This window comes from Aythya ferina (assembly GCF_964211825.1).
Source record: "Aythya ferina genome assembly, chromosome: 23".
NCBI classification, from domain to species: domain Eukaryota; kingdom Metazoa; phylum Chordata; class Aves; order Anseriformes; family Anatidae; genus Aythya; species Aythya ferina.
The window spans coordinates 7,122,769-7,147,129 of record NC_140321.1 but is presented as its reverse complement, the minus strand read 5'-3'; the positions used below and the strand labels follow the sequence as shown (position 1 = coordinate 7,147,129).

The 24,361-nt window shown below is 50.8% G+C and overlaps 1 protein-coding gene across 2 annotated transcripts; it reads right to left on the bottom strand.

Annotated features, from left to right (window-relative positions):
• Window positions 1-1,031: 1,031 nt before the first annotated feature.
• Window positions 1,032-23,338, bottom strand: KPNB1 (karyopherin subunit beta 1; the record flags this gene model as incomplete). 2 transcript variants are annotated; one of them, XM_084496552.1, is made up of 22 exons in its annotated part: window positions 23,126-23,279; window positions 22,772-22,830; window positions 20,938-21,120; window positions 19,123-19,323; window positions 17,056-17,208; window positions 15,913-15,972; window positions 15,452-15,541; window positions 15,140-15,250; window positions 13,818-13,919; window positions 12,477-12,701; window positions 12,063-12,254; window positions 10,706-10,836; window positions 9,374-9,521; window positions 9,029-9,100; window positions 6,609-6,753; window positions 5,463-5,545; window positions 4,751-4,858; window positions 4,350-4,493; window positions 4,136-4,241; window positions 3,680-3,794; window positions 2,895-3,056; window positions 1,032-2,344 (listed from the first exon to the last, which is right to left on the bottom strand). In XM_084496552.1, coding segments are annotated over exons 1-22 (2,631 nt in total). In that variant the 5' UTR covers window positions 23,166-23,279. The 2 variants fall into 2 exon arrangements, with proteins under 2 accessions (XP_084352678.1, XP_084352679.1); XM_084496553.1 differs by lacking the exon at window positions 1,032-2,344 and having other exon boundaries at window positions 2,891-3,056; window positions 23,126-23,338.
• Between the last annotated feature and the right edge of the window lie 1,023 nt (window positions 23,339-24,361).

Here is a 24,361-nt window from a genome sequence, read left to right as displayed (position 1 = left end):
GCAGCTGCTCCCCTGAAGCGAACAAAACCCCCAGAGCCCCAACAAAGAGGACAGACACGGGTTTGTTTCCACTACTGTCTCAGTGTACTTTATTCTCCTGCTGTCTACAGCTGAACAGCCACACAGGACAGAAACAGGTAGCACTGAGGAATGATCAGATTTCTTCCCTCCACGCCCCCTCCCCAACTTCAGGAATGGCTTTCTTTTTTTTTTTTTTTTTTTTTTAAAAGGAAATCCCACCCCACCTCAAGAAACAAAATAAAAAGAAAAGGCATTACTCGAGACGTGGCCCAGGCCTCTCGCTACCCGTGCTCAGGAGCTGGCTGGCGCTCCCGGTCAGCGGAGCTCCTCCTCGCCTCAGCACCTGGGAGGTTTTATTATTATTTTTTTTTTTGTACACTGGTTCAAAGTCGGCACTTCGACTGCAATCTGAACCCAGCACTGAAAGGCACATATCTGATACCCTGTACAAGAGCTATTGTGGATGCTGCAGTGCAGATGGGCAACAAAAGCGGACTCCACTGCAGCGGGTCCAAGGATCAGACTGGGAAAAGGAAGTTGGGGAATAAAGCAGATTGCCACCTGCTTCCTGGAGAAAAAAAAAAAAAAAAAAGAAAAAAAGAAACACAAAGCAAAAGGAAACAAAATACTGGCTAAGGTTTTCTACTCTCCCTCCCACAAGCAGCTTTTAAAAATGTCCACGTTAAACTGCAGGTTCAAATGCTGGTAGTATCAACAGCTGCATTAATAAAAATGAAATGAAAAATAGTCAGAAGCCCTGCACCTCCTCCGTTTTTCTTGGCTTATTGCTGACAATCTAGGATAAGCAAGGGACTATTCCTCAAAAGCAAAAGTCTCATTTAAGAAGAAACGAGATTCTGATCCTTCATGTGAAAGTAAGACATCGCATGATTAGGGAAGTAGTAAGCAGCCAATTCATTTGAGTTGCCCATCAGACTGTTACTACTCTATTAAAAAAATCGCTAATGGGTTCCCCTTTTACTGGAAAGACCAAGAATACAAAAAGGAAGTTTTGGGGAATGTTTGACACCATTTTATTAATCTTCAACTGCAGTGGAAAAATATAACCTTTTACAAGTGCCGTCTTGTGTAAGCTCAAGTCAGTATATATATATTTTATATAAATTTCTTTTTTCCTTTTTTTTGTTTTTGAAGTGCAGCAAGAGACCAATACCACATTAGATTTGATCAAATAAAGAGCACAAAAGGCCAAGCAGTTTCCAAATGGCATTTTATCAGATTTTGTTTGAACATTGAATTTATCCTCATTTTGCAATCCAAAATATTACCTGAAGTTTTATTTTGTTTTTCAACTCTTTGGCACAATTTTTGTGGGTGTTCGGGCTGCTACAGTACAAGTCAGGAGAGATCTTTCCCTTTGCGTTCTCACTGCCAATTCGGAGCACTTAACGCTTATATTTTTGTTTGTGAGCCTGAAATCTTGTTTGACAATTTACTTCTATACCCTCTAACGCAAGAGTTTGCTTTTTTTTTTTTTAAATTTTTTTTTTCTTTTTTTCCCCCATTTCTACATTCACAGTTGAACAATATTAAGGAAGGAAAGGCGCTTTGATGAAACGAGATCATGAAAAGCGTCACTCAGAACGGGAGCTCTGAACATTCGTCAGTGTTTCCCTAAAATAAAAAGCCCTAAAGAGCGACTTTCCTTTTTTTTTTTCCTCTTCTTTTTTTTTTTTTTTTTTTTTTTTTTACATCTCTTATGCTGCATCAGTAGACTGAACTTCGGTTAGTTTATGAAATGCAACAGCTAACCCTTTTTTGGGAAAAGATAAACTGCAATGACTTGAAGTTGAGAATGTGGATACCGCCTCATTCACACACACTCACTCTTAGACTGAAAAATCCTTCACCCCTCCTTTTATCCCGTGCACCGACAGCATCGCGTGGCCAAGGTTGCCGCGGGCGGCTGGAGGCCCGGGCCCCATCTCTCCCAGCAGCCGGAGCCGACCTCGGGCAGAGCGCGCCCCGGCTGAGCCCCGCTTCCTCTCGCAGCCCGGCCGCTCCAGGGACGCCAGCCCGGGTCTGTCGAAGAGGCTGCCCCGTTCCCCAGCAGGAGCCGGTCGTCCCCTCTTCCCCAAGGTGGCCGAGGCCAGGCTTCCGACGCGAGTCAGTGCTCAGCTGGCTAAGGGCGCCGCTGCTGTTGCTGTGGCGGGATTTTCAATGTGGTGTGTTCCAAGCCTCACTCACTCATCCTCTCATTCCCAAACATTCAGCATCCGTGCACACTCCTCACTTCCGGGTTTTTTCAAAAGATTGGAGATTTCCAGTGGGGGTCTCAGGTGTCATCCCAATGGTAACAGATCTGCAAGCAGAAAGGGCTGGTCAAAAAAGCCACGCGCACAATCCCACGGCCAGGCGATACGAGACGCTAGTAGCGAGCAGAAAAAGCTGACTCCACAGAAAGAAAAGAGGAGTAACGGGGATATTATCAACATTCTCAGGGTGAGAAAGCTGTAAGAGGCTTATTCTCCCAAAGGCAGACACTGTCCTGCCCCTCAACAATCTGCTCCTTTCACGAGGAGCTTCAGGAGGACTGTGGAGCAAGCAGACTTCAACTCTGCTGCACTCGGAGGAGTTCAGGACTGTCCCAGCCCAGCAAGGACAGAGCATTCCCAATGCAAGAGCCCTCAAGTCTGCACCTGGTCTTGTCAAAGTTGAGCAGTTCACTCTGTTTTCCTGTTTGCATTTGTTCTGATACACAAGACCACAGATGGGGCTTGTTTACAGAACAATAAATTAAAAACAACCTTCTGTATAGAACGAGGCTTTTGTGGAGCATCTCTTTCAGCCTCAGGAGTTCAGCCAATTTCATAATTATGCAACATGAAAAAGAGGTGGGTGTAATCCCTTACCAAGCTTGATTCTTCAGTTTTCTCAGTTCTTTAGTCGCCCAGGTAGCAAGGGTTTTTGTTTTGTTCGTCTTGGATCTTCTTCCTTCAGTTAGCAGTTCATGTATCATGGGTCTAGCTTCTACTAATTTCAGTACATCTTTTCCAAACGCTGTACACAAATCCCTGCAGAAGCAAGAGAGGCTTTGAGGCTGAGTGCCACAAACAGATGTGCCAGTACCGCTCTGATCAGTTCTTGCTAGCTAAAAGGAATCTGACTCACAGCTAATGTCCTTTTTAAAATGCTGCATATGGTCACTAATTTCAGCAGTAGGAGAGCTGAACAGTCTTCTGAAATTGTGACTAACTGGAGACATTCAATCTCCTGTCCAAAGACTGATCTCCCCACCGTTTCCAGCAGCTCTCCCCCTAAACTCACCAGAAAAGATTAAGACTCTCTGGCTTGAGTTCTTCCATATCCAAGCAACTGAGGTGTTTTTTTTTTGTTGTTGTTTTTTTTGCCAAGATCATCCTTGAAACATCCCAGATCTGCATGCTACAGAAACTTCAACAACTTTCTCTCGTACCTACTGTTTTTTACCCTGCCAGTTAAGCACCTCACCCGTGTTACCCACTTCACAAGTTCAGCTAAATTTTTAAAGCTCAACTGAAAAAAAAAAAATATCCCAAACTGACATCAAATGCTTCAGACAGCCAGGAAAATGCAGCTTCAAACACTACGGCTGCCGCACAGAGACTTCTACCTAATGAGCGGGCTGTAAGTTTTCAAACGGGATCGGGATGCTCACCCTATCAGTCCAGCAGCACACGCCACTACTCCGTCTGTATGATCCTCATCTCCAGCAATATGGTCAATGTAAGACAGAATAAATTCTACTCTGGGCTGCACCAGCATCACATCCGCTGAAAGAGAACAGCTTCGTTACAGGGTGAAACACAGCTCATGTAAGAGGCAGACTGCTAAACAAGGGCTTCCAGCATATTCCCAGACAGCCAAAATCTGACCCCAGAACCACTCTGATACATGAAGAAAAACGCATGCCAGAGGAAGAAACCCCACAACGGAGGGCTCTAAGCCCACTCCCTGCTCGTGGCAGCGAGCATTCCCTCCCACGCAGAAGTGAATTAACAAGAATGTGCCTGTGGATGTGACAGCTACCGTGAAACAGCTTATCCAAACAGCTCCTCCTATCTCCCTCCGTCATTTCAGCCACAGAAAGACCACACCAGGACACAGTACTCACGATGCACATTTTCTTGGTCTCCTTTCAATCCTTGGATGATGCCAGTGTAAGCTTCCAGGCAGCCCTCCCGCAACTCATTCAGGTAATCCACCATATCATAGTCAGACTGAAAAGGCAACAGGAGAGCGTGTATGAGCAGAGCCCTTGATGAAGTGTGCACAGCCCTTAATTCGTTTATGATTTTAATGAACTGCAGAGCACACTGTTGGCTTACCTTATCAACCTGTGCTTGGGAAGCCTGCTGGAGGGTATTCAGTACAACGTCCAGGTACTTTTTAAATTCTCCTCCAATAGCAAGGGCAATATCACCAAACACCGAGAGAATCTGTGGCTTCACAGACCTATGAACGTTTTCATTCTGGAAGAGATTTCAGCACCATTACATTCAGCTGCACTTTTCTAAGAGGGGAGGAGCTAATAAGTTAAGCCATTTACTTGAAACGTAAATCCTTGTCCTCAATAAATTTGGATTCAATTCAAACTCTAAGAGACATAGTTGTCAAACACGGGATCTTCAGAGCATGCCTAACACTTCTGCTTCTCCCACCTCCCACTTTTCCTCTCAATGTGCAAGCCAACTGTTACTAACCAGCTAATGAGAAGGTAAACACTCACCCCCAAGTTCTCCAAGAGCAGCTGCATAACCTCGTCACAAAAAGGCAGGATGTTGGATTGCAGGGCTCTGCATAAGTCACCAACCAGGCCCACTGCAGCCAGACAAACCTGCAAATAGAACAGCGAGTCAAACACCCACCCAGTGAGTCAGTCTTCCACACTCTATCCGTACAGCTTCAACTGATTCAAGTGCTAAGTAGCAGTGAGAGTCTGCAACCACTGAAGTCACTGACAGGAACGACCCTCGCACAAAGCAGGGGCTCAGCAGCTGCTGTTACCACTTACAGAAAGCCCTGAAGAGCTGAGCACACAACCAACGGGAGGCAGGAGGTCCAGGTGCCAGCAAAGGGACAGGTTCTTGCTCTGAACCAACACTAGCAAATGCAGAGCCTAAATATCTGCCCCATAGCAGGAACCATGGCTTGACCTTCTAATGGGAATTCACAGCCAGTAGCAACCTCACCCTCATCGAGGCCAGCTAATATGCAGCCACTGGGAAAACCCAGGTGTAAAGCCAATTAAGGCCTTCTGCTGAATTAAGTAGAAGTTTGAACATGCAGACAGTAATTACAGAAAAATCTGTGGGTCTCCAATTTTTGTTTCATCACCAAAAGCTGTGGTGTTTCACAGATGCACACGTGCTGAACTCAACACCTGAGAGCAGATGAGAAATGTACAGGTTGCAAGCACAGGGCGACCTGGTTTGACCCACCTGGTACTCTGCGTAGTTCTTCAGTCCGATGCCAAGGAACGGTTTGAAAGCATCCATGTACTTCAGGAACTCTCCACCTAAGACTGTGCATGGAAAATATTCTTGTTAGAAAAAAGTCCCAGCCCACTACGTATACGATAGAACTCACCAAAAACATGAACTCAGCATATTCTACCCCAAAGCAATACCTGTATTTTCCACAGAAGTACAGCAAATCAATTCTCCACTAGATGTTAGACAAGAATTGAGCACTGGTGAAATACATCCGTCTGCACTGAAGTGATTCAGAGAGCCCAGCTGCTCGCAGGCTTTTGAAGATAAACCACCCATCCCTACCCCGTGCTAGGGAACGATGCTGGGCGCTCCCTGACCAAGGGGGACGCAGCAGCACCCTTCAGGCAGGGCTCTGCATGGGGGGTTCAGCACAGCAGGAGCACCACTGGCTGGAAACAGAGTCTTGTCACACTGCCTCTCTGCCACGCAGCTGGAACATTTCCCTTTGGAAACGGCTGCTCAACCTCTCCTCATGGCTGTGCATTGCCCGGTGTGTTTGTGTTACAGCCATGGATGGGGTGGGTGTTCAGCAGCACTGCTCCTGGAGCTCCAGACACCAGCTTTGACCACGAACCACGAAGCTCCAACTGCCCGGACTGCCACAACCCCAATTTTATTTAGCTCCACAAATCCTGACCTGCTCTAACGCTGCTCTTCGCCGGTGTGATTTCTTTTAAATAAGAACAATGACTGTAAATCAGCCATTGACAAAACATCCCAAAACAGCAACGGGTCTCAGGCAGCAGGCAAGTATGAATCACTGAGATAACGTTCAGCCGGCGCTGCAGCAGCATGAAGCCAGCAGGTTCCCATTGTGCTCAGCACCGCACAGGGTAGCGCGAGCTCTTTTTCCTGGCAAAATTTGCATTGTAACTACGTTATTAACGGAAAACGAGCTATTCATTCAAGAAACACAGTCTAGCATAATCAGGCAGTCTCAGGGCTTCAGTGACAGATGTGGTGAGCTGTGTGGTCAAAACGGTACCTCAAGCAAGGCAGGAACCAATGCTGTTTTTTTTTTGCCAGATAGTCAAAAAGAGAAGGAAGCGCACGGGCTCTGCCCAGCCCTGCTCCCCCCAGCGCAGCACCGACCTTCCACCAGGGTGCTGACTGCCATCAGGGCGTCCTCCTGCACGCCCCCCGAGCCGGCCGTGCTCTGGAACATCCTCAGCAGCGATGCCATCACCACGTCCGAGATCTGCAGCGCGTCCTGGTGCTGAACCTTCCGGAGCACGTTCTGGGCAGGAAAGGGGAGAGAGGCTGTGACTGCTTCCACAGGGGCTGGGCTGAATTATGCCCTCACATCTCCTGTGCTGACCCTGGACACTCAGAACCACACCGGGCTGCTAAAAACAAGGCTGCTGTTTGAACTTCACTGCTGCAAGAATATGCTTCGTCAGTGTGAGCGCAGAGTCCCATTCGTTTCGGCTGCACTCCATTTCCCAGCTACAGAACTACCAGAATTTCCCTTTCCTGCTGCACAGGCTGTTCTCCAGGCTTTCCTTTTGTAAGCTGGCATTAAATGCGACCTGCCCAAATCTGGCCCCACAAAAAAAGCCCTTCTTCCATCGCAGCAACCTGACAGTCTCTTATTGCCAATTAGAGGCTGCACGGAAGCTTTGCTTCTGCACCAAAGAATTAAACTTCAGAGATAATGCCTGTTAAACTGAGATGTAAGCTCAACTACTGCTAACTGCAGTCAAACCTCTCCTATCTGGGATAAGCAGAGAATAAATTAACATAGGAACAATGCAAAATGCATTAGTTTACACGAAGACGTTTAGCACTGAGGCATCTGAAAAGCAAAACTGTTTTCTGAAGAGAGCAGAGGCAGCCCAGAATGCCAGGGGAGCAGCCTGGGAGCACGGCAGCATGGCACAGCGAGCAGGGTTGGCTCCCCGGGTAAATACCTGAGCTTCTCCTCTGCTCTGCTCCCCCTACACAGTCCCGATCATCCCTTCTGGTGTCAGACTACAGAACACAATTTTGACTTGTCCTTATTTACAATAAAATTGCACTTCCTATGAAAAGATTGATCCCTTAACCTGCACAGGAGGATAATTATTTGACGCCTGATTCCTTTAAACTGAGTCACTGCAAAGAGGTTGAGTTTGTTCAAATAATAGGTCTTGATTTTCTTGTTGCTTTTAAATATTACCAAATGTTTTCCCCCTGTTGGATGTTCATAATGGTTTCTCTCTGCTGCTGGAAATACCACGTAACGAAACGGCACGTTTTACTAAGTTACACTGAAAAAATCCTCCTGCTAATTTTTCCTGAATGGAATTAAGGATCTGCTGCAGCTACTGTAAATACTTAAAGCTCAGATTTTGTGATAATGAAGAAAGCTGTGTCTGCAAATTAAAACTAGCAGCTTAATCCACGTGTGCTACCTGTACCAGCTTCCAGAAGGGAACAGGGGTGTCCTGAAAGACCTCAGTGACTGAGGTCTCCCCATTAAATCCCACCATTAGGGCAGATTGTTTCCATCTACCTTTTATTTGAAAAATTACCCTAAAAATCAGAGAGAATCAAAGCATCAGCTAATGCTAGAGTCTTGAAAACAATGCCCAGGAGATTTTATAACCTCACTTAAGAGGATGGAAGCTAAAACCCGTGGCCAAGCGAGGCAGGTTTTCACCCGCAGGTGAGGAAAAGGCTCAGCCTCCTCAGCGAGCAGAAATGAAAGACAAACTCCAGAGAATGGGAAACAAAACAGAACAAAGGAATAAATCTGAGCAGAGAGAGATGCGGAACTCTGCTTTTATTTCAGATTACATGCTACTCAGCTACATCTCCAGGAGAAAATCCTTTCTTCTGTGAGCCGCGCAGAGCTGTGCTGATGCTGAATCCACGTCTATTATGCAGTTCTAAAGCAGCACCTTGTAACTTTTAATAAGCTGGGCATGACAGCACAGCACAGCTCTTCCCGCAGCGCAAACAGGACGGCTTCGATATCAAACAGCCCGTATCTCAGGTGGACGGTCTGATCAACGTCCAGGGCAGTTTTAGAAAGAGGTGGCTGTTCTCAGCTGACTTGGTAAGAACAGGCAAGGAACTGAAATGTGCTACTGCTCCACGTCACGTGGGCTGTTCATTACCAGATGTTTAATTTCAAGGACACTTAGTGCATTTTAATTAGTGCCGTTTTAAATAAGAACACCAGCCACAAGAGGCAGATGAACAAATTAAAGCTGTTATGGAGATTTTTTTCTGCCTGTGCCAACCAGAGCAGTTGTTCAGTCCATAGCTGACATAAGAGCCAATCTGAACATACATACAGCCCTTAACATGCCACATACAAGGTACTTTCTATTTAAAAAAAAATATTTTCAACTTTGAGTCGTACTCTGCTGCAAGGGGTGAAGCCTTCTGAACCCTGCACCACCTCCCACAGGTCTGAACTCCCCGTTCAGAGATCAACACCGCAGCTAATTCTGCATCCCTGGGGGCTCAGGGTCACCCCCGAACCACCTCTTCCCAAAACCGCAAAGCAGGAAACAGGAACTTACCTGGAGAGTAGCACAGAGAAGAGACTGAAGATCATTGAACTGGATTCTGTCTGAAGTGCTCTGGATATGAGACTGAAAAAGAACAAACCCCGCATATAGAACGCCTTCTCCACAGGCCATGAAAATCCAGCAGATTTTGACAGCACTACGAGTTGCAGAGAATCAATTTTAAATATTTGCTTCTTCAAAATTTAAGATGAGCGGTGTGTTTGTAAGCTTAATATATCTACTATCTATAAAAACCAAGGACACGTTATACCATGATATATACAGTCAGCAACAACGCTCATTTTTCTATTCCAGACGAAGCCACACAGCAGGGCTTTAAGTATCACGGTCACCTACCTCCATCTGCAGAACTTGCTGAAGTCGTTCCATAATGACCAAAGTTGTCTTTTGGACAGCAGGGTAACAGTCCTTGGCACTATTTTTCACTATTTCCATCAGAGCTTCATATGCAGAGCTCCTCAAGTTATTCTGGTGTCCATCAGGCCTGTAACAGAAGGAATGTATTTGCAGCTCCCAGTGCTCAGGCTTGCTTAGAAACAGACTTTTTTTTAGTAAATTGGTAACAGCTAAATTTTAGTGTTGTGACAAGCTGAAGCAAATCGCATTTCTGTATTCCAAGACTTGAAAGTAAATGAAATTTCTGAAGCCATTTTCGGACCATATTTTTCATTTGCTATTAATGACTTCCAATATCTTCAGTCACAGACAGCAAGTTCAGGAGCAGAAATGCTTCAAACCCACATCTTCCAGTGTGCTGTTACCCTGCCTGGGAAGAAATGGTCTCAAGAGGTGAGAGGCATACATTGCTACCTCTCCGACATCCCTCTGAGACATCAGCGAGGGTGTTAAGCTTGAAATAAAGACAGGGAGATCTATGCTAAGATGGAATTCAAGCCTTGAGCGAGACACTACGCTTCTGGTTGGAAGAGAACGAGACAGGAAGAGTTTAGACATTAGAATTGTTCAGACAGGGACACCATTTAAGAAGTTATCCTGCAGCAAAAGGCTTCAACTGAGGATTGAACTGATTCAAGAATTGAACTGCAGAGCTGTTGAGATTCTTTATACAACCTTGAAGGCAGAATACGACTTCATTACCCTTATTTTTGCCTCCGCAGAACTGAGAAAATATTTTGCCGTGTCTATTTATATTTCAGCTTTGTTGGGAGAAGGACAGTACAAACCTAACTAAGCCCTCAACTCTTCTGGGAGTACCTGGTGCTAACGTAAACTGATTTAGCATGGCAGCAATAACCACGGCACAGATCAGTCATGGTAAACTAGTTACATCTTGCTGTGATCCTGATTATTCAATGGCCTTCTAGCCAACCTTTAAGTCTTACAGATACTGTACAAAGATCTGCACAGTCTTACACTGTGGTCCAAAACTTCAAAGGAAAACATGGAAGAGGCACTCCTGGGGGAAAGCCCAGGCCTCCTAGAAGCAGGTATGGACTGAGAAATTATTCTCTATTAACAGTGTTCTTCCTCTGGAAGAGTGTTCTATATTTCACATGAAGTCAGAAAGCCCCATCTAATAAAACATCATTCAGATCTAAGCTGCAAGAGAAAGATGACCAACAGCCTAAAGTTTTGTTTTGCTTAAAAAACAAAACAAACAAAAAAAAAGCATCTTTGTAGAGCTTAAACCAGCTGGGTTAACGTTACCTATCTGTGGTCTCCAGAAGTTTCTGAACTATAAGCTCAAATGAAGAGGATAAGCAGTAGGTTGCTGGTTCTTCCTGATCATCAGCTACATCTGCAGCTTCATAGGCAGCTTCAGCAAGACTAGTGAAGGCCTGAAACACAGAACAACCATTTCTATTACGTGAGTTTACTCTTGCAAGTCCAGAAACACACACCCCAACAGGTCTTACGGTAACAAAACAATCAGGTGCAGGATTAACAGTTCCCTCCGTGAGCTGGTAACGATTTAGTGCTCTGAACTTTGTTGCAAGGGTGACAAAGGTTTCGAAGACTCAAACGTAAGCATCACCGTGCGAGGCAGTCGCGCTGCCACAGGCACCTGCAGGGTGCTGCTGGTCCCAACAACTGAAGAGGCAGACTGCCTGACCTACACAGGCTACTAACACTCTACCCACTACCTGGCATTATCATCACAAGTTAAAAATCGTGGTTTAGACAAGGCTGCAGGCTGCTCAAATTCCCAACTGCAGAACAACCGTACCAGCTCTGAGACAGGTGGATTAAAAAAGCTGAAAGCTTCCTCATTTTCACTTCAATCTGAAGACGCATACTAGTCATCATCTTCAAAAGACAAAAGCCACAGCTACATGGACTTTTGCCAGGATCAGCAGATCAGGGAGAAGCTTCCACGCTGACTAAAAGTCTTCAAGCCTCTGGAATACTGACAGAATGAATCTTGTCATTTCTAGAACTTGTTTTGACGTGCAAATACTCATCTCCAGCTCAACTCCTATTTAGCAGCTCTGTTAAAAGGCAGTAAGGGACACATCCTCCTTATAGTGAAAGATCAGATATGCTACGTGGTAATACACATTCATTAAGCTGAAGTTAGCAACCCAACCCGAGGGATTGCAGCTCTGTAAGGGAACAGAAAAACCGTGCTCCTCAAATTAGTTTTGAAGCTGCTTCAGGTAACGGGAAACAAGGTATCTTGAATCTCCCTCAAGACTAAGCAGGCAATCCAGCTGCCCCCAAGAAAAAAAAGTCCCAGCACGCCTTCTGTAAGCACCCCTCAGACCTGTTATCAAGAACAGCTTCCACAGCATTTTCAAACTTAAGGTAACTTTACACTTAGTTTTAAAGGAGAAAATTGCTAATATTAACTATATTTCTTAAACAGACTGGAGATAACTTACAGTTAATAGCTGTGCTCGCTGGATGACCAAGTCATGAATCATCTCTGAAGCCCATTTAAGTGTGTGAGCATATCTATGTATGTGTTTGTGAGCTGTGCTCCCCCCACTTTTTTTTTTTTTTTTTTTTTTTTTTGTTTTTTTAGAAACTTCTCACACACCGAACAGCGAAGGGACAGCCTTACCCAACACACATTGGAGGCCACTCGGGGCTCAGCGCTCAGGCCCTCAATCAGACACTGCAGCAGTGGAGCGAGGTAAATGTCATTGATGGCAGCTTCAGGAAGCATCTCACAGATCCTGCCCACAGTCCATGCTGTTGTGTCTCGAACCACAACGCTGGGGTCCTTCATTAGTTCTATTAAAGTTGGCATTGCCTAGAACACAGATGCAGCCAGGAGAAAGGTGTGATCATATGCAATACAGGGAAATACGAACTGGCCACTGTTTCTAATTTTAATGTATTACCTATGGTAAAGATTAAAAGCAGACCTCCTGCTGCTTCTCCTCAGATTAAGAGGAGCATGCAAAGCATGTGTCCTCCAAGTAAATCCAAGTTTTCTGTTCTATGAGCCTCCAAGAAACACAGATAATCTTACCTGTATAACTAGTGGTTTGAGCTGGTTAGGCTCTGGTCCTTCCAAAATACACCCAAAAGCCATCACAGCTGCATCTCTGTATCGCCAATCTGGATTTTTGATGTGTTCTTTAATAAATGGCAGCACGTGAGGAACAATGTCATCTTCGCAGCAGGTCGCCAGGAGCATGAGGCAGACTCCTGCTGCTTTACAGGGGTTCCAGTCATCGTCGTCATCATTTTCATCCTAGGAGGAAAAGAGCACCCTGTCAGCCTGGGAGAACACCTCTCACCACTCCGAGGCAGTGGCACCCCGTTGGCTTTACTGCGAGTAACACTGCCCTGCAGCCAGGTGTTCATTCAGGTCTGGGAATGCTGGAGAAGCAGCCTGAGTTCCTTGGTTCCTTGCACCATTGGTGCCTTTCCATCCCAGTGTAAGACTCCCAGCTCCTTACTGACAGGCCTACAGCACCCTCACACATCTTCCAAAGTGCTTCTCTCTCCTCTAGGTGGAGATTTTGTGGTTTACTTTTTTTTATTTCTTTTTTTTAATCCATGCCATTGCCTTGCAGAGTGGCCACTGTTCCTGGATACAGTCAGTTAAACAGCTTCTTCCCCCCAGCTGTTAGCTCAGCCTAGTTCCTTTGAAGCTGTGTACCTGTGACTCTATTATCTGTTTTATCTTTCCTGGTTTAACAATCACTTCAGAACCTCCTGCAATTTAACTCTCCGCACCCAAGCGGACAGCAATAGAAGAACAGGGAAACAATTCTCTGGTTTCACTAGGAGCACCAACCACTTTCCCAGTTCATCACAGTAAGTAAATGAACTCCATGCTGTATAGCTTAATTAACGGTTTTATTTTATAATTAGACCTGCTGTAGCAAGTGATTCCATTAATTTTTATTAGACTGTGCAACAGAGTCCGTCCAAACAAGTCCCCATGAAGTGCTTAATAGCTACTAAATAAACATAGACCTCACAACTGAGAATGTAAAGCTCAGGAATTCCAGAAATTGGATCTCAAATGTTGCTCAGACTCTGTATTGGCTTTAATTTCACAAGGAATGCAGGTAACTATAAAACCTCTTCAGAAATCATAAATACAAAGGTGTCTTAACAGGATTCAGCAAAAAAGGACAGTCCCTGCAGTGTCCAGGTCTCAGCCCTAAGGAACAAGGTGTCATTATATCAGATGCCTCGTCACAGACCAAGGGCTGCTGCTACAGGTGCTCAGGGCAAACACATGGTTATAAACTGCCCAAGGGGACCTAAAGCACCTTTTGGACCAAGCCTGTCAAGAAGCCAGTTACCCAAGTGAGTGATCACCACTTTCACGTGCAGCAGGCATTGTGCAACTCACCTGTTTTGTTAATGTCTGTGTTAGAATTGGGACCAAATACTGTAATGCTCCCTTAGCGTAAAATTTGCTAGTGTGCTCCGGAGGCCTTCCTTGCTCCGCCGCCTAGAAAAAAGGTTACAGAAAGGTTCTCAGTGGCTATTTAGGCATGAAGTCTGAGTTATGAACTACAGTAGATACAGATTCCCTTTTGCGTGCTTTCCTCTCCTTCCCAACACAAAGTTACCATAACACACAGGAACCTCAAGGACACCCTGCACCAAGCCCAGTTAAATATTCAATAAGCAAGTTCAATTTGCTGTTCCATACGTGCGTTGTGCCCCTCCTCACATAGTGCAAATATAAATATTTTCGGTTTGTAGTGACGTATAATTAACAAGTGACCCCAAGTAGGAAAAGCGAGAGGTCTTGCTGCATACAGACTAAACCTACACGCTTACTTTCCTTTTATCCTTGCTATTTTGGGCAGGCAACACAAAATATATATTTAGCTACTTTTAAAGATGGATATGATTCATCTAGAGCCCTTCAAAGTTTGTTATTGATCTGTGCAACTAATTTATGCAAACAGCATCTGCATGCAGAACAATACCCCAAATTCATCTTCAGCCCACCCATTGTAAGGGATAATGATTACTTTTATTGCATCCCATAATTTTAAACTTAACGCATGAATAATGCATCATATAGAACGTGATCAATCTTCCTGCACACCAGGATAGGACTAAGTTGTCCATGCCTCTAACAGACCCTAGAAATCCTACACATCAGCACAGCAGCTACCAGGCCTCACACACAGCAGGTAATTCAAGAAACACTCTCCCCTCAAGATGGAACATATCTCAGCAATTCAAGATGCTAACTTCATGAGGCATCAGCTCAAAGATGCTACTAATGGTGGCCCCTGTGCAACCTCAACAACAAGCTTCACGATTACCTTGAACAGCAGAACAAAGCAGTCGTAGCTGAGCCCTGGCTAAGGCTAAGGCAGCTGCCAGCACCCAAGCTAGCAGCTAACAGCTAAGCTGGGTAGCACAGCACTGCTGAGGTCTGCAGCACACCCGATACCCACAGAGCCAACAAGCCTTGTGGGCTTTGTGCAGCCCCAGGTCTCAGCTTGTGTATCAGACATGCATCACGCAGCATCAGAGTGGTGCATGGTGTCTCATCATAGACCCAGAGCTGTCCCACGAGGGGCTCAGGTTGGCTCTCCTGCAGTAGCAGAAGCTTTGAAGAACAGGAGGGCTTCCCATGTGGTTTAAAAACATTCCCATACAGATGCTCACAGGCATTTGCCTCTTTTCAGTGGTCATTTCCAAGCTCACCTCTGATGCCTCTATAGCGAGGTCCATCTCCTCGTCGCAGACGTTGGACCAGAACTCTATTCCCTGCAGAGCCACCTCATCTATGTCACTTTTCATTGCTTCGATAGTTATCTTTAGAAACACAAAAGAAAGGAAGAGAAAAAAATGTTTCAGAACGTTATTTCTCCTCAAATATGCACCCTGATTCTGAGCCAAGTGGTGAAAGATTCTAGATCAAATCAAGACCATAAGAAAACTTTTCCTCTCAGATTAAGAAGAAAAGGAGTACGAGCAGAGATCAGACAATGACATATAAGAAACCTGAGTACTCACAGCAAAAAGAGCCGGACCCATGTATGTCTCCATATACTGATAATAAAGGGACATTATCTTCACCAAATTCTGTAAGGCAGCCACTCGTACCTGCCAGATTACAAAACAGATCAAAGATGTGACATTTCCCTGAGTGCTCTGATTAACAAACATAGCTGTAGCCTACCACAGGCTAACAACCCAGACCTGGTACTGATTTAGTTTACTCCGTACCTAATAGAGGTCTTTCACCATAAGCAACTTAAATTCTCTTGGTGGTTTACTATTTTTAAGTATAAAATTCACTGTGTTTGAGAATTTACATGTGCACCAGTCTTTTAATAGACTCGTTTATTTTATGTAACACTTTTTAATTCTTTATTATGATGCCAGAGATTCTAGTCATCTTCCCAAGACAGGAACAGGGTCAGATCAGGGCACTTTTTGTCCACCCACCTTCGCGTTGTATCATTTTCACTCACCCTTGTGTCTGGACATTGCGTTGCTTCACAGACTACTTGCATAATAAAGTGCCTTTCAGACTGGAGAAGAAATAAAAAAACATTAGAACTGTATTACAAATGCACTGAAGTCATTGCAAGCCTTCCTATGGCGAATGTATTTTGGGTCAGAGCTAGTACAAGCACTCAAAGAACACTTCTAAACATCAAGGAAAGGTGCAGGTTACTATTCACTGCAGTATTTTGATTCAGTTCTTCCTCAAAGTGGAATCCCAATCCACTTTAAAAGATGCTTAGCAGGCTGTCCAAAATAGAAAGATAAGGCAGAACTGAAGATACTACATGTTCTGAGACAGCAAAACAAAACAAAAAAGCTTACTGTTTCATCGACTACTTCAGCAACTGCTTCAAGAAAACTCAAAACTGAGTCAGGACATACATTTCTTGGGGCAGTACCTGGATGGTTTTGCATTGTAGTAGGAAGGAACAGACTTAGAGGCCCAGGCTATTTACAGCCCTGAAGCCCAACAGGAACAGTCTGCACCTGCACCTCAAATCCTGAAGGACTCCAGTGGATCCCCATCAACACCTGCTGAATAGTTGCCTATGAAAGGTTTTCACTGAAAGACCTTCTAAGCTGCAGGTTCAATATTAATTTGATCTTCCCCATACTCTCCCTGGTAGGGACCTAGAGAACACACTTAATCCAAAAAAGGGAAATTAAAAAACAAACACCCAACAGACGCCCCTCTTTTGAAGGCTCTTACAGGCCTTCCTCCCCCAGCCATTTCCAGAGGCAAAGTTGGACCTGGATTGCTGCCACACCACTTGAAAGAAAATGCTGATCCAAGCTTGGCCGCTTACAGCAGCATTACAGAGTAGAGTTTGATTTGGAAGCAGAGCATCTAATAGGCTAAACTCTAAGGTCAGTCCAAATTTATCCTAAAAAAGTCAACGATGCTTCCTTTCCATTGATGAGCCTCTCTGAAGACTCCCATGGCATTCCTGCACTACAGGAACACCCCGATTTCAGGAAACGAATCCAAGTCTCAGCTGTCGTTGAGTTATGCATCAAAACTCAGCGTGGTGCATGATTTCTCATCACAGACCGTGGATTCAGTCCTCGCATTTTAGGCCAAGAATTGCTCCTATTGCCCCCCTTACCTCTTTGTCAAAATTTGCTTTGGTGAATTCCAAAGAGTTCAGGAGTGCATTAGTAGCTGCTAGCTTCACATTGTTGCTGGGCTCTTCCTTTCTCATTCCCTGGATGATAGCTGTCAGGATCTCATTGGATTTGTCCTGAAGTTGCTCTGGGTCCTGGAAGAAGTGTTGATAGAATTACTTGCCAGCTGAACAACTTTCTCTGTATTTAAAGTATCAAAGTTGGATCCCAAATTCTACAAGCAGAAATTAAGACATTAAGGCCAGAAGTCTTTTGTTCCCTGTGACCACCAGAATTAAATACAGGAGATTCGTGCACCTGCACATCCTTACAGCTTCTGATACAGAAAAGAGAAGCCTGAACTGAGGAGGGAGATTCCAGGTATTTAAGTCATAAACTCCACTCTTGCAAATTATGGGCCAACAAGCTCCAGGCTACGTGACTCCAATCAGCAAGTTCAGGATGCTGACTTTTTACAGTCCCGTTACATCCTGGACAGAGCTCTATGGCAACGCTTGTGATCGACGCTGTTATTGGTAAAGCTGTCGGTCTTCTCTAGACATAGGATGAAGACATACAGCATGGGCCAGCAGCAAGGAGAGCTGGCTGCTCAGCATCAAGGCTTCAATATTCGAGGTGTGAACACAGACCAAAGGCGGTTTTTTCTTCAGTGTAAATTGACTACAAGATTTGTGTTGTTGTATCAGAACTTACCCAGCTGTAGATTCCCAAACTAGGGGGACACTCACAGTGTCACAACGGGACTGACGCCAGCTAAGTGCAGAGATCTTGGCTACAAAACACCCAGTCAGCAAGCCGGGGTCTCCAAAAATCCTAAGGCTAATGAGAGGTACCACCCAACCAACCTGCACTGAGTCCAGCAGGATCTCCTAACAGATCCCACCGGACCTGCAGCCCTCCTGTGAGCTGGCAGATTTCCTGATCTCTTTCACTCAGCCTCCAAGAAGCAACTGACCTCCACCCACCCTACTCCTGTCTCCCAGCACTTCGCTGTTTTTTCATTGTTCTGTGTCCCATCGGCCAGCACAAGCTGCCTGTTCAGCACGCTGACAAGCACACACCTTTTCGGGTGGCTTTCAAAACCCCACTCCCACTGCTCCTTCCCTATTCCTTACCCTGCCTGTTTCTGTCCCTACCTATCCGTGGTCATCTCTTACTGCTCCTCGCCTTGCCCGAGGGCGCTTCCCTCACCCCCTTTTCCCTGTCCTCCAGGAGAGGGGCACCTGCTGCAGACACCACGCGCCCCAGAGCTCCCTGCCTGCTCCCAAGGCAGCTGTGATGCCCTCGCTGTGTCCTCCTGCCCGCGGGCAGCCTGCCTGGGGCAGAGGCACAGGAACATCTGGAACCAAACCTGCTCACAAGTAAACCAGTCCCCTGCAGCCCAACACAAACACCGAACAGAAGATCTCTCGTTCTGCCTCCCCACGCTGAAGTTCACCAAGCAATGTGCTGGATCTGCATTCTCACAGGCATTCAGAGGCACCAAAGCGCAGCAGCCCGTTTTGTGTTTCAGCGGGAGCTCTGGCAGCACGCGGGGGCTTCGCACGCAGCTCAGAGCAGACACCTGATGATCTGTCGTGACACCATGAACCACGCTCATAAAACCTTGAGGCCTTTAGCAGACAGCGCCCCAGAGAGCGAGGTGTTGTTGCCTGTGCTCCTTTGTTATCAAAAAAGGAGACTCCTGGTGCAAGATGGAGCTACCACCCAAAGGAACCAGGCGCTCCCCGCTCACCTGAAGCGCTTCACCCACCCAGCCACAGGCTGAAGTTTCCTGCCAGCACCCCTCCCCACCTCACCACCACTGCCACACAGACTCCAGCCTGCACCTTACGAAAGGTGACCTGGATTTCTGCTGGGAAAGCAGGTCAGCTCTTTCAGACACCGTTCTGCATGTTTACTGCCTGTCACCGTTCGCTGAGATCCTCGGGACACGAACAGCCGCGAGGAGGCTGAGCAGCTTACCAGGGAGAGGTGTAAGGAACAGAAACCTGGAGGAGATGAGCTGGGAGGGGTTAGGGCAGCTCGGCGCACTTCGACATACTCACAATATCCTGGCAGATGTATCCGATGGCCTCCAGCGTGGACTCTTTCATGTGCTCTGTGCTGTGCTGGTTCGTTACGTTAGCCACCAACTGGGGAATGAGCTCGGGCCACTGGCTCATGGGGATCTCGGCGCAGGCGATGCCGGCCACGCACTGCGAGGCGGAGCTGGGCCGGTACGTCTCCGTGCCCAGCGTCTGCAGGACCTGTGGGAAGGCATCAGCAAAAGCACTCGGGTCAGCACCCAGGGTGATGGGCGCCGCAGAATGGGCCCCTTCCTCAGAAAAGCAGCTCACTCGCCTCATTTCTCCCCCTGACCACAGCCAGACCCCGTTTGAGATGAGCTTGGCCAGGGCTGCCCCTGCAGGAAGCGTGCTGCAGCTGCGATCGCACACGCTGCCACCACATCCTCTGCTCCCCACGTGCTGCACAGTGACGTGCCGAGCGCCCCTCCCCGCCTGCACCACGGGGAGAAGTTCCCAAAGCTGAGCAAATTGGGCTTAAAAACCCTCCCGAAACACCGCTTATGCCAAGACCATCCAAACATGACTAAATAACTTTATTTCTTTTTGCTTGCAGTCAACCAGAAGAGGAACTTCCTCGTACACCTCAGGAACTGTCAGGGAAACCCAAGGAGGGAGGGGCACGGATTTGTGTCAGACTCCTGGCACAGCTCAGCCTCCCCCAAACCCGCCCAACAAACACCCCAGTCCTCCCTTTTACTTTTTTACTTTCTCTACAATTCCTCCCCATCCCCAACCCTGGAGCAAGGGGAAGGCTCCTGGCTGAGGGCACTGAAGACCACACAGCCTCACCACGGGACGAGGACCAGGACCTGCCAACTCCCTACCAGCTAATTAACACGCACTAACTGGTCACTCAGCTCCTCCACACAGCGGTGGAAGTAACGGCAATCCTCACGGCTGAGGAGAGGGCCAACCGAGGGGAACTGTTAAGGGGAAGCACCCAACGTGACAGCACGGTAACACAGAGGGCTCTGTGTTAGTTTGACATAAAGGCAGCAATGAAGAGGCTTTGGAAGCTTTAATATGTGGCAATACGACAGCTCCTGGCGACAGGATAAGCCACGATCCCTTCTCTAGCATCAGTGCAAGTAACAGGCCACGTAATCAGTGCCCCAACCTCACTCTGCGGGAGGCAGGCTCAGAGCTGTCTGTTAAGGCAAGAGCAATGAGATCAGTGCAGAGCCCACAGAGCGCTGCGCACACCCGGGCACAACGCTGCTCCTGCAGACCTCAGCCATGTGTGCAAGGACTGGGGTCCTCTGGCAGAGCCCCCACCTGGGCACAGGTTTAACACCACCGCTCCCCACGTGGAACCTGCCTGCGTCCCTCTGACATGTCAAATCTGCCAGGCCCTGTGCTCGCACCCGTGGAGCGCCTCTAAGGCGTTCACGAGGGACTGGAACCCAGCTGAGGAAGCTGCTCCAGTACAGGAACAGAAAACAAAACCAACCCAGCTGAAGCCACGGGGCGGGGAGCCGTGCCCACCAGCTCCAGCCATTACGCCTGGCTGTTCAGCCCCCCTCTGTAGAAGCATTTCCATGCCACAACCTGAAGAGCAGCAGCCCCACACCCGTTTGGTTTTCACCCCAGTGCTTCCACAGCCTACATGGGCTATAAGCAACGGAGCACCAAAGCTGAGTCAAGTTACTGGTCCTGGGAAAAGGAGCAGCCACCAAGCGGAAGACTGAGGTGGAAAGGGATGGAGGAGACACTCATCACTCCTCCCCCCCAAAGAGAAACCAACGGGCTAAGACCAGAAACCCAAACAGGAGAGCAGGGAGATGCGGGACTCACATAGTTCTTGACCTCTCTGCGGGCGTTGGCGTCGATGGCGAGCCATCGCTGCTGGTACTGGGCCTTGATGTCGGGGTCCTTGGAGGTGAGGGAGTTCTTGATCTGCAGCCCGGCCGCCACCCGCGCCACCTGGCTGTTGCCGGGGTTGGCCAGCACTCTGGACAGTTCCACCAGGAAGGTTGGCTGCAGACGAGGAGGAGGAAGAGGAGAGGGAAGAGGAGGGTGCTGAGACCCAGCCCGAGCCCCCAGCACCCCCCAGCCACGAGCCCCCCGCCCGGGGTTACGCGCCCAGCTGCTGAGCAGAACCGCTGGGAGGAGGCGAGGTCAGGCCCTGACTTTGCTGGGTGCCATTGGCTCACCCGAGGGGCCACGGCCTGCATAAAGCATTCCTTCAATAACAACCCAGGTCTCAGGCCGAGCTGGGTGCCCCTGGGTGGGCATCAAACACGTGGCGAGGAGCCGCTCGCTGCCTCGCTTCGGGGCAAGCACCCAACCTGAAGCCTCAGCAGCAAAACCTCCGCGTCCTGCTGGCTGCACGAAGCCTTTGCTGCTAAGAAACCTCCCAGGAAAGGCTGGAGACAGCCCTGTGGTTCTCAAACCTGCTCCGTGCCAGGCAGGGACGCGGCTTTCCTGAGAGCATGGGGCAGGGAGCAGCACGCAGCCCATCGCCAGCTCTGGGTAAGGGGGCGCGGGGCACACAGGAGGGTTTCAGGACACCAAAACCAGCTCCTTTTGAAATTTAGCTCAACTTCCAGGAGTTCAACAGAAAAATAAGTTAACTCCACTATCTTGGGCTTCGCTTTTTGGGTGTTCAGCTGCTCCTCCTCACCCAGCTGCTGGGCTGTGCAGCGTTCCCAAGGTTTGAAATGCAGAATTTGGGAAGAGAAACACGTGGGGCAGCCTCAGCCGGGGAGTGCGGGGCAGGGGAAATGCTCGGAAACGTCAGAGCCCCCCAGTGCCCCACACCACGGCACCGCCTGCCCATCAGAAATGCTCCCGTTTTGTATCAGGCTGTGGGATATTGGGTAAAATCGGGGAACTGCCCCGAGGCAGGGTGAGAGCGCTGCTGCCTTGGGGAAGGGGCCAGCCCCAAGGCCCTGGGAGCTGAAGGGCCCTCGGATTTCCCTCTCAGATCATTCTCGTGGAGCTTTGGGAACAAATCCTGCTAAAAAAGGAAATCTGACGGGCCTCAGACCCAAACCGGCCCCCACGCGGCCACGGAAACACCGGTGGGGAGCCTGGGGGGTGGGCGCGGAGCCCCCCGTGGCCGGGTGGGGACAGGGCCAGGAGGGGCGCCCGGTGCCCGCGGCCCCGGAGCCGGGGGCGCCCCCAGGAGGGCCGGGAACGGGGCCCGGAGCCGGTGCTGCTCTGAGAGGGGGGGGTTGGGGGGGGTCCGTGCGGGTCCTGCCCCAGCCCCGCCGCTCCCGGTGCCCCCGGGGAACGCCCGAGGCCTGCGGGGCCCAGCCCCGGGGCCCTCCCGGTGCCGCACGTGCGGTGCCCGCTCCCCCCCCCGGCCCCATTTCCCCCCGGTTCCCCCCCCCCCTCCCCCCGTTCCGCCGCCGTTCCCCGCACATGGCCCCGGCCGCTCCCCGCCGCGGCGCCGCCATTGGCCGCGGGGGGGGGGGGGGAAGAGGAGGGGGGTGGGGGGGGGGGGCGCCGCCATTGGCCGGGCGCGGAGCGGGAGCGGGAGGGGAGGGGGGGGCGGAGGGGGGGGGGGAGCGGGGCCGCCGCGATGGCGGCAAGGCCTGGCCGGGCCGGGCCGGGCCGGGCGGGGCGGCCCCGGGGGGGTGGTGAGGGGGGGGGGGGGGGGGCTCGGGGGGGTCTCGGCGCTCACCAGGTTCTCGATCGCCGCCTGCTCCAGGAACTTCTGCGCCGCCTCCAGCTCCGAGCGGTCTGCGGGGAGGGGGGGGGGTGGGGGGGGAAGAAGCGGCCGTCACGCGGCGGCCGCACCGGGCCCGGCACGGCCCTGCCCGGCCCTGCCCGCGGGCCCGAGCGGCGCCCACGGCCCGGCCCTGCCCGGCCCGGCCCATCCCGGCCCCACCGCGGCTCCGCTCCCGGTCCCGTTTCCCCCCCCCCCCACCCCCCCTTCAGGGCCTCTCCTCCACCGCCCCCGCCCCGCCCGGCCCCGGCCCCGGCCCCGCGCCGCCACCGCGCCCCGAGGCCCCCTCGGCCGCCGCCGCCGCCCTACCCGGCGACACGGTCTTCTCCAGGATGGTGATGAGCTCCATGGCGGCGGCGTGGCGGCTCCGGCACCGGCGGGACGGGGCGGGGCGGGGCGGGGAGCGGCGGGCAGGGGGAAAGGAAGGGGAGGAGGGGAGGGGGGGAAACCGGGCGGCGAGAGGGGCCCGCCCCGGGCGGCGGCCGGGGCTGGGGGAGGGGGAGGGGCCCGCGCTCGGGGCCTCGGGGGAAGGGGGGGCGGGGGGGCGGCGGCGGCGGCGGCTCCGGCTGCTGCGGGCGGCGGCGGCGGCGGAGGGAGACAAGGGCCGCGCGAGCGGGGCGGGCGCGCGCGCGCACACCGAGCGGGGCGGGCGGCGGAGGGATACCAGGGCCGCTGCCCGCCGCCCCGCGCCGCGCCGCTGATTGGCCGGCGGCCGCCGGCGGCGCGCGCCCGGATTGGTCCGTTCGGGCCGAGGGGGCCGGGCGGCGGCGGGCGGCGGGGAGGGAAGGAAAGGAAGGGAAAGGAGGGGGCGGGGCTTCCGGCGGCGCGCGCGCGCGCTGATTGGGCGGCGCCGCATGGAGGGCGCCCCGGCGGCGGCAGCGCGGGTGGGGGGGGGGAAGGGGGGGGGCGGCCACGTGGGGGCGGCGGCGCGGGAGGGGGAGGGGGGAGGGGGAGGGGGCAGGGACCGGGGGGGGGGAACCGGGACCGGAGCCGGGCGGGGCCGCCCCGGGGCCGCCGCTTCCCGGCAGGGCCGGAAGTGCCGGGCCGGGCAGCGCCACGTGCGGGGGAGCCCCCCCCCCCACCCCCCGAGCAGCTTTTGGGCTGAAATCCGGTGAAATCGGGGCTCTGGCAGCTGCTCCCCCCGGGAGGGGCCGGGGCGCAGCCCCCACAGCCGGGGTGAGGCCCCGGGGTGACCCCGCTCCTGCCCCCATCGCCAGCAGCGGCCCCGGCCTCGGGGGGGGGCTGGGGTCGGTCCCTGCCCCCCCCCCCAGGGGAAGGGGCCGGAGTTGCCCCGGGGGGGGCTGAGGTTGGGGATGGGGAAAAAAATCCTTAAAAAGGGCTGAAGGGCGCTGGGGGGGGGCTGCACGGGGGGGGCTGCGGTCCCCAGCCCTGGGGGGCGCAGGGTCGGTGGGGGGGGGGTCAGAGGCTGGGCTGGGGGTCCTGGTGTCTTCCAGCCCGGGTGATTTGGGTACACCCCGAGCCTGGAGCGCCACAGAAACCTCCCGGCAGGTTTCTCCTCCGGCACCCAACGTCCAACGAAGAAAA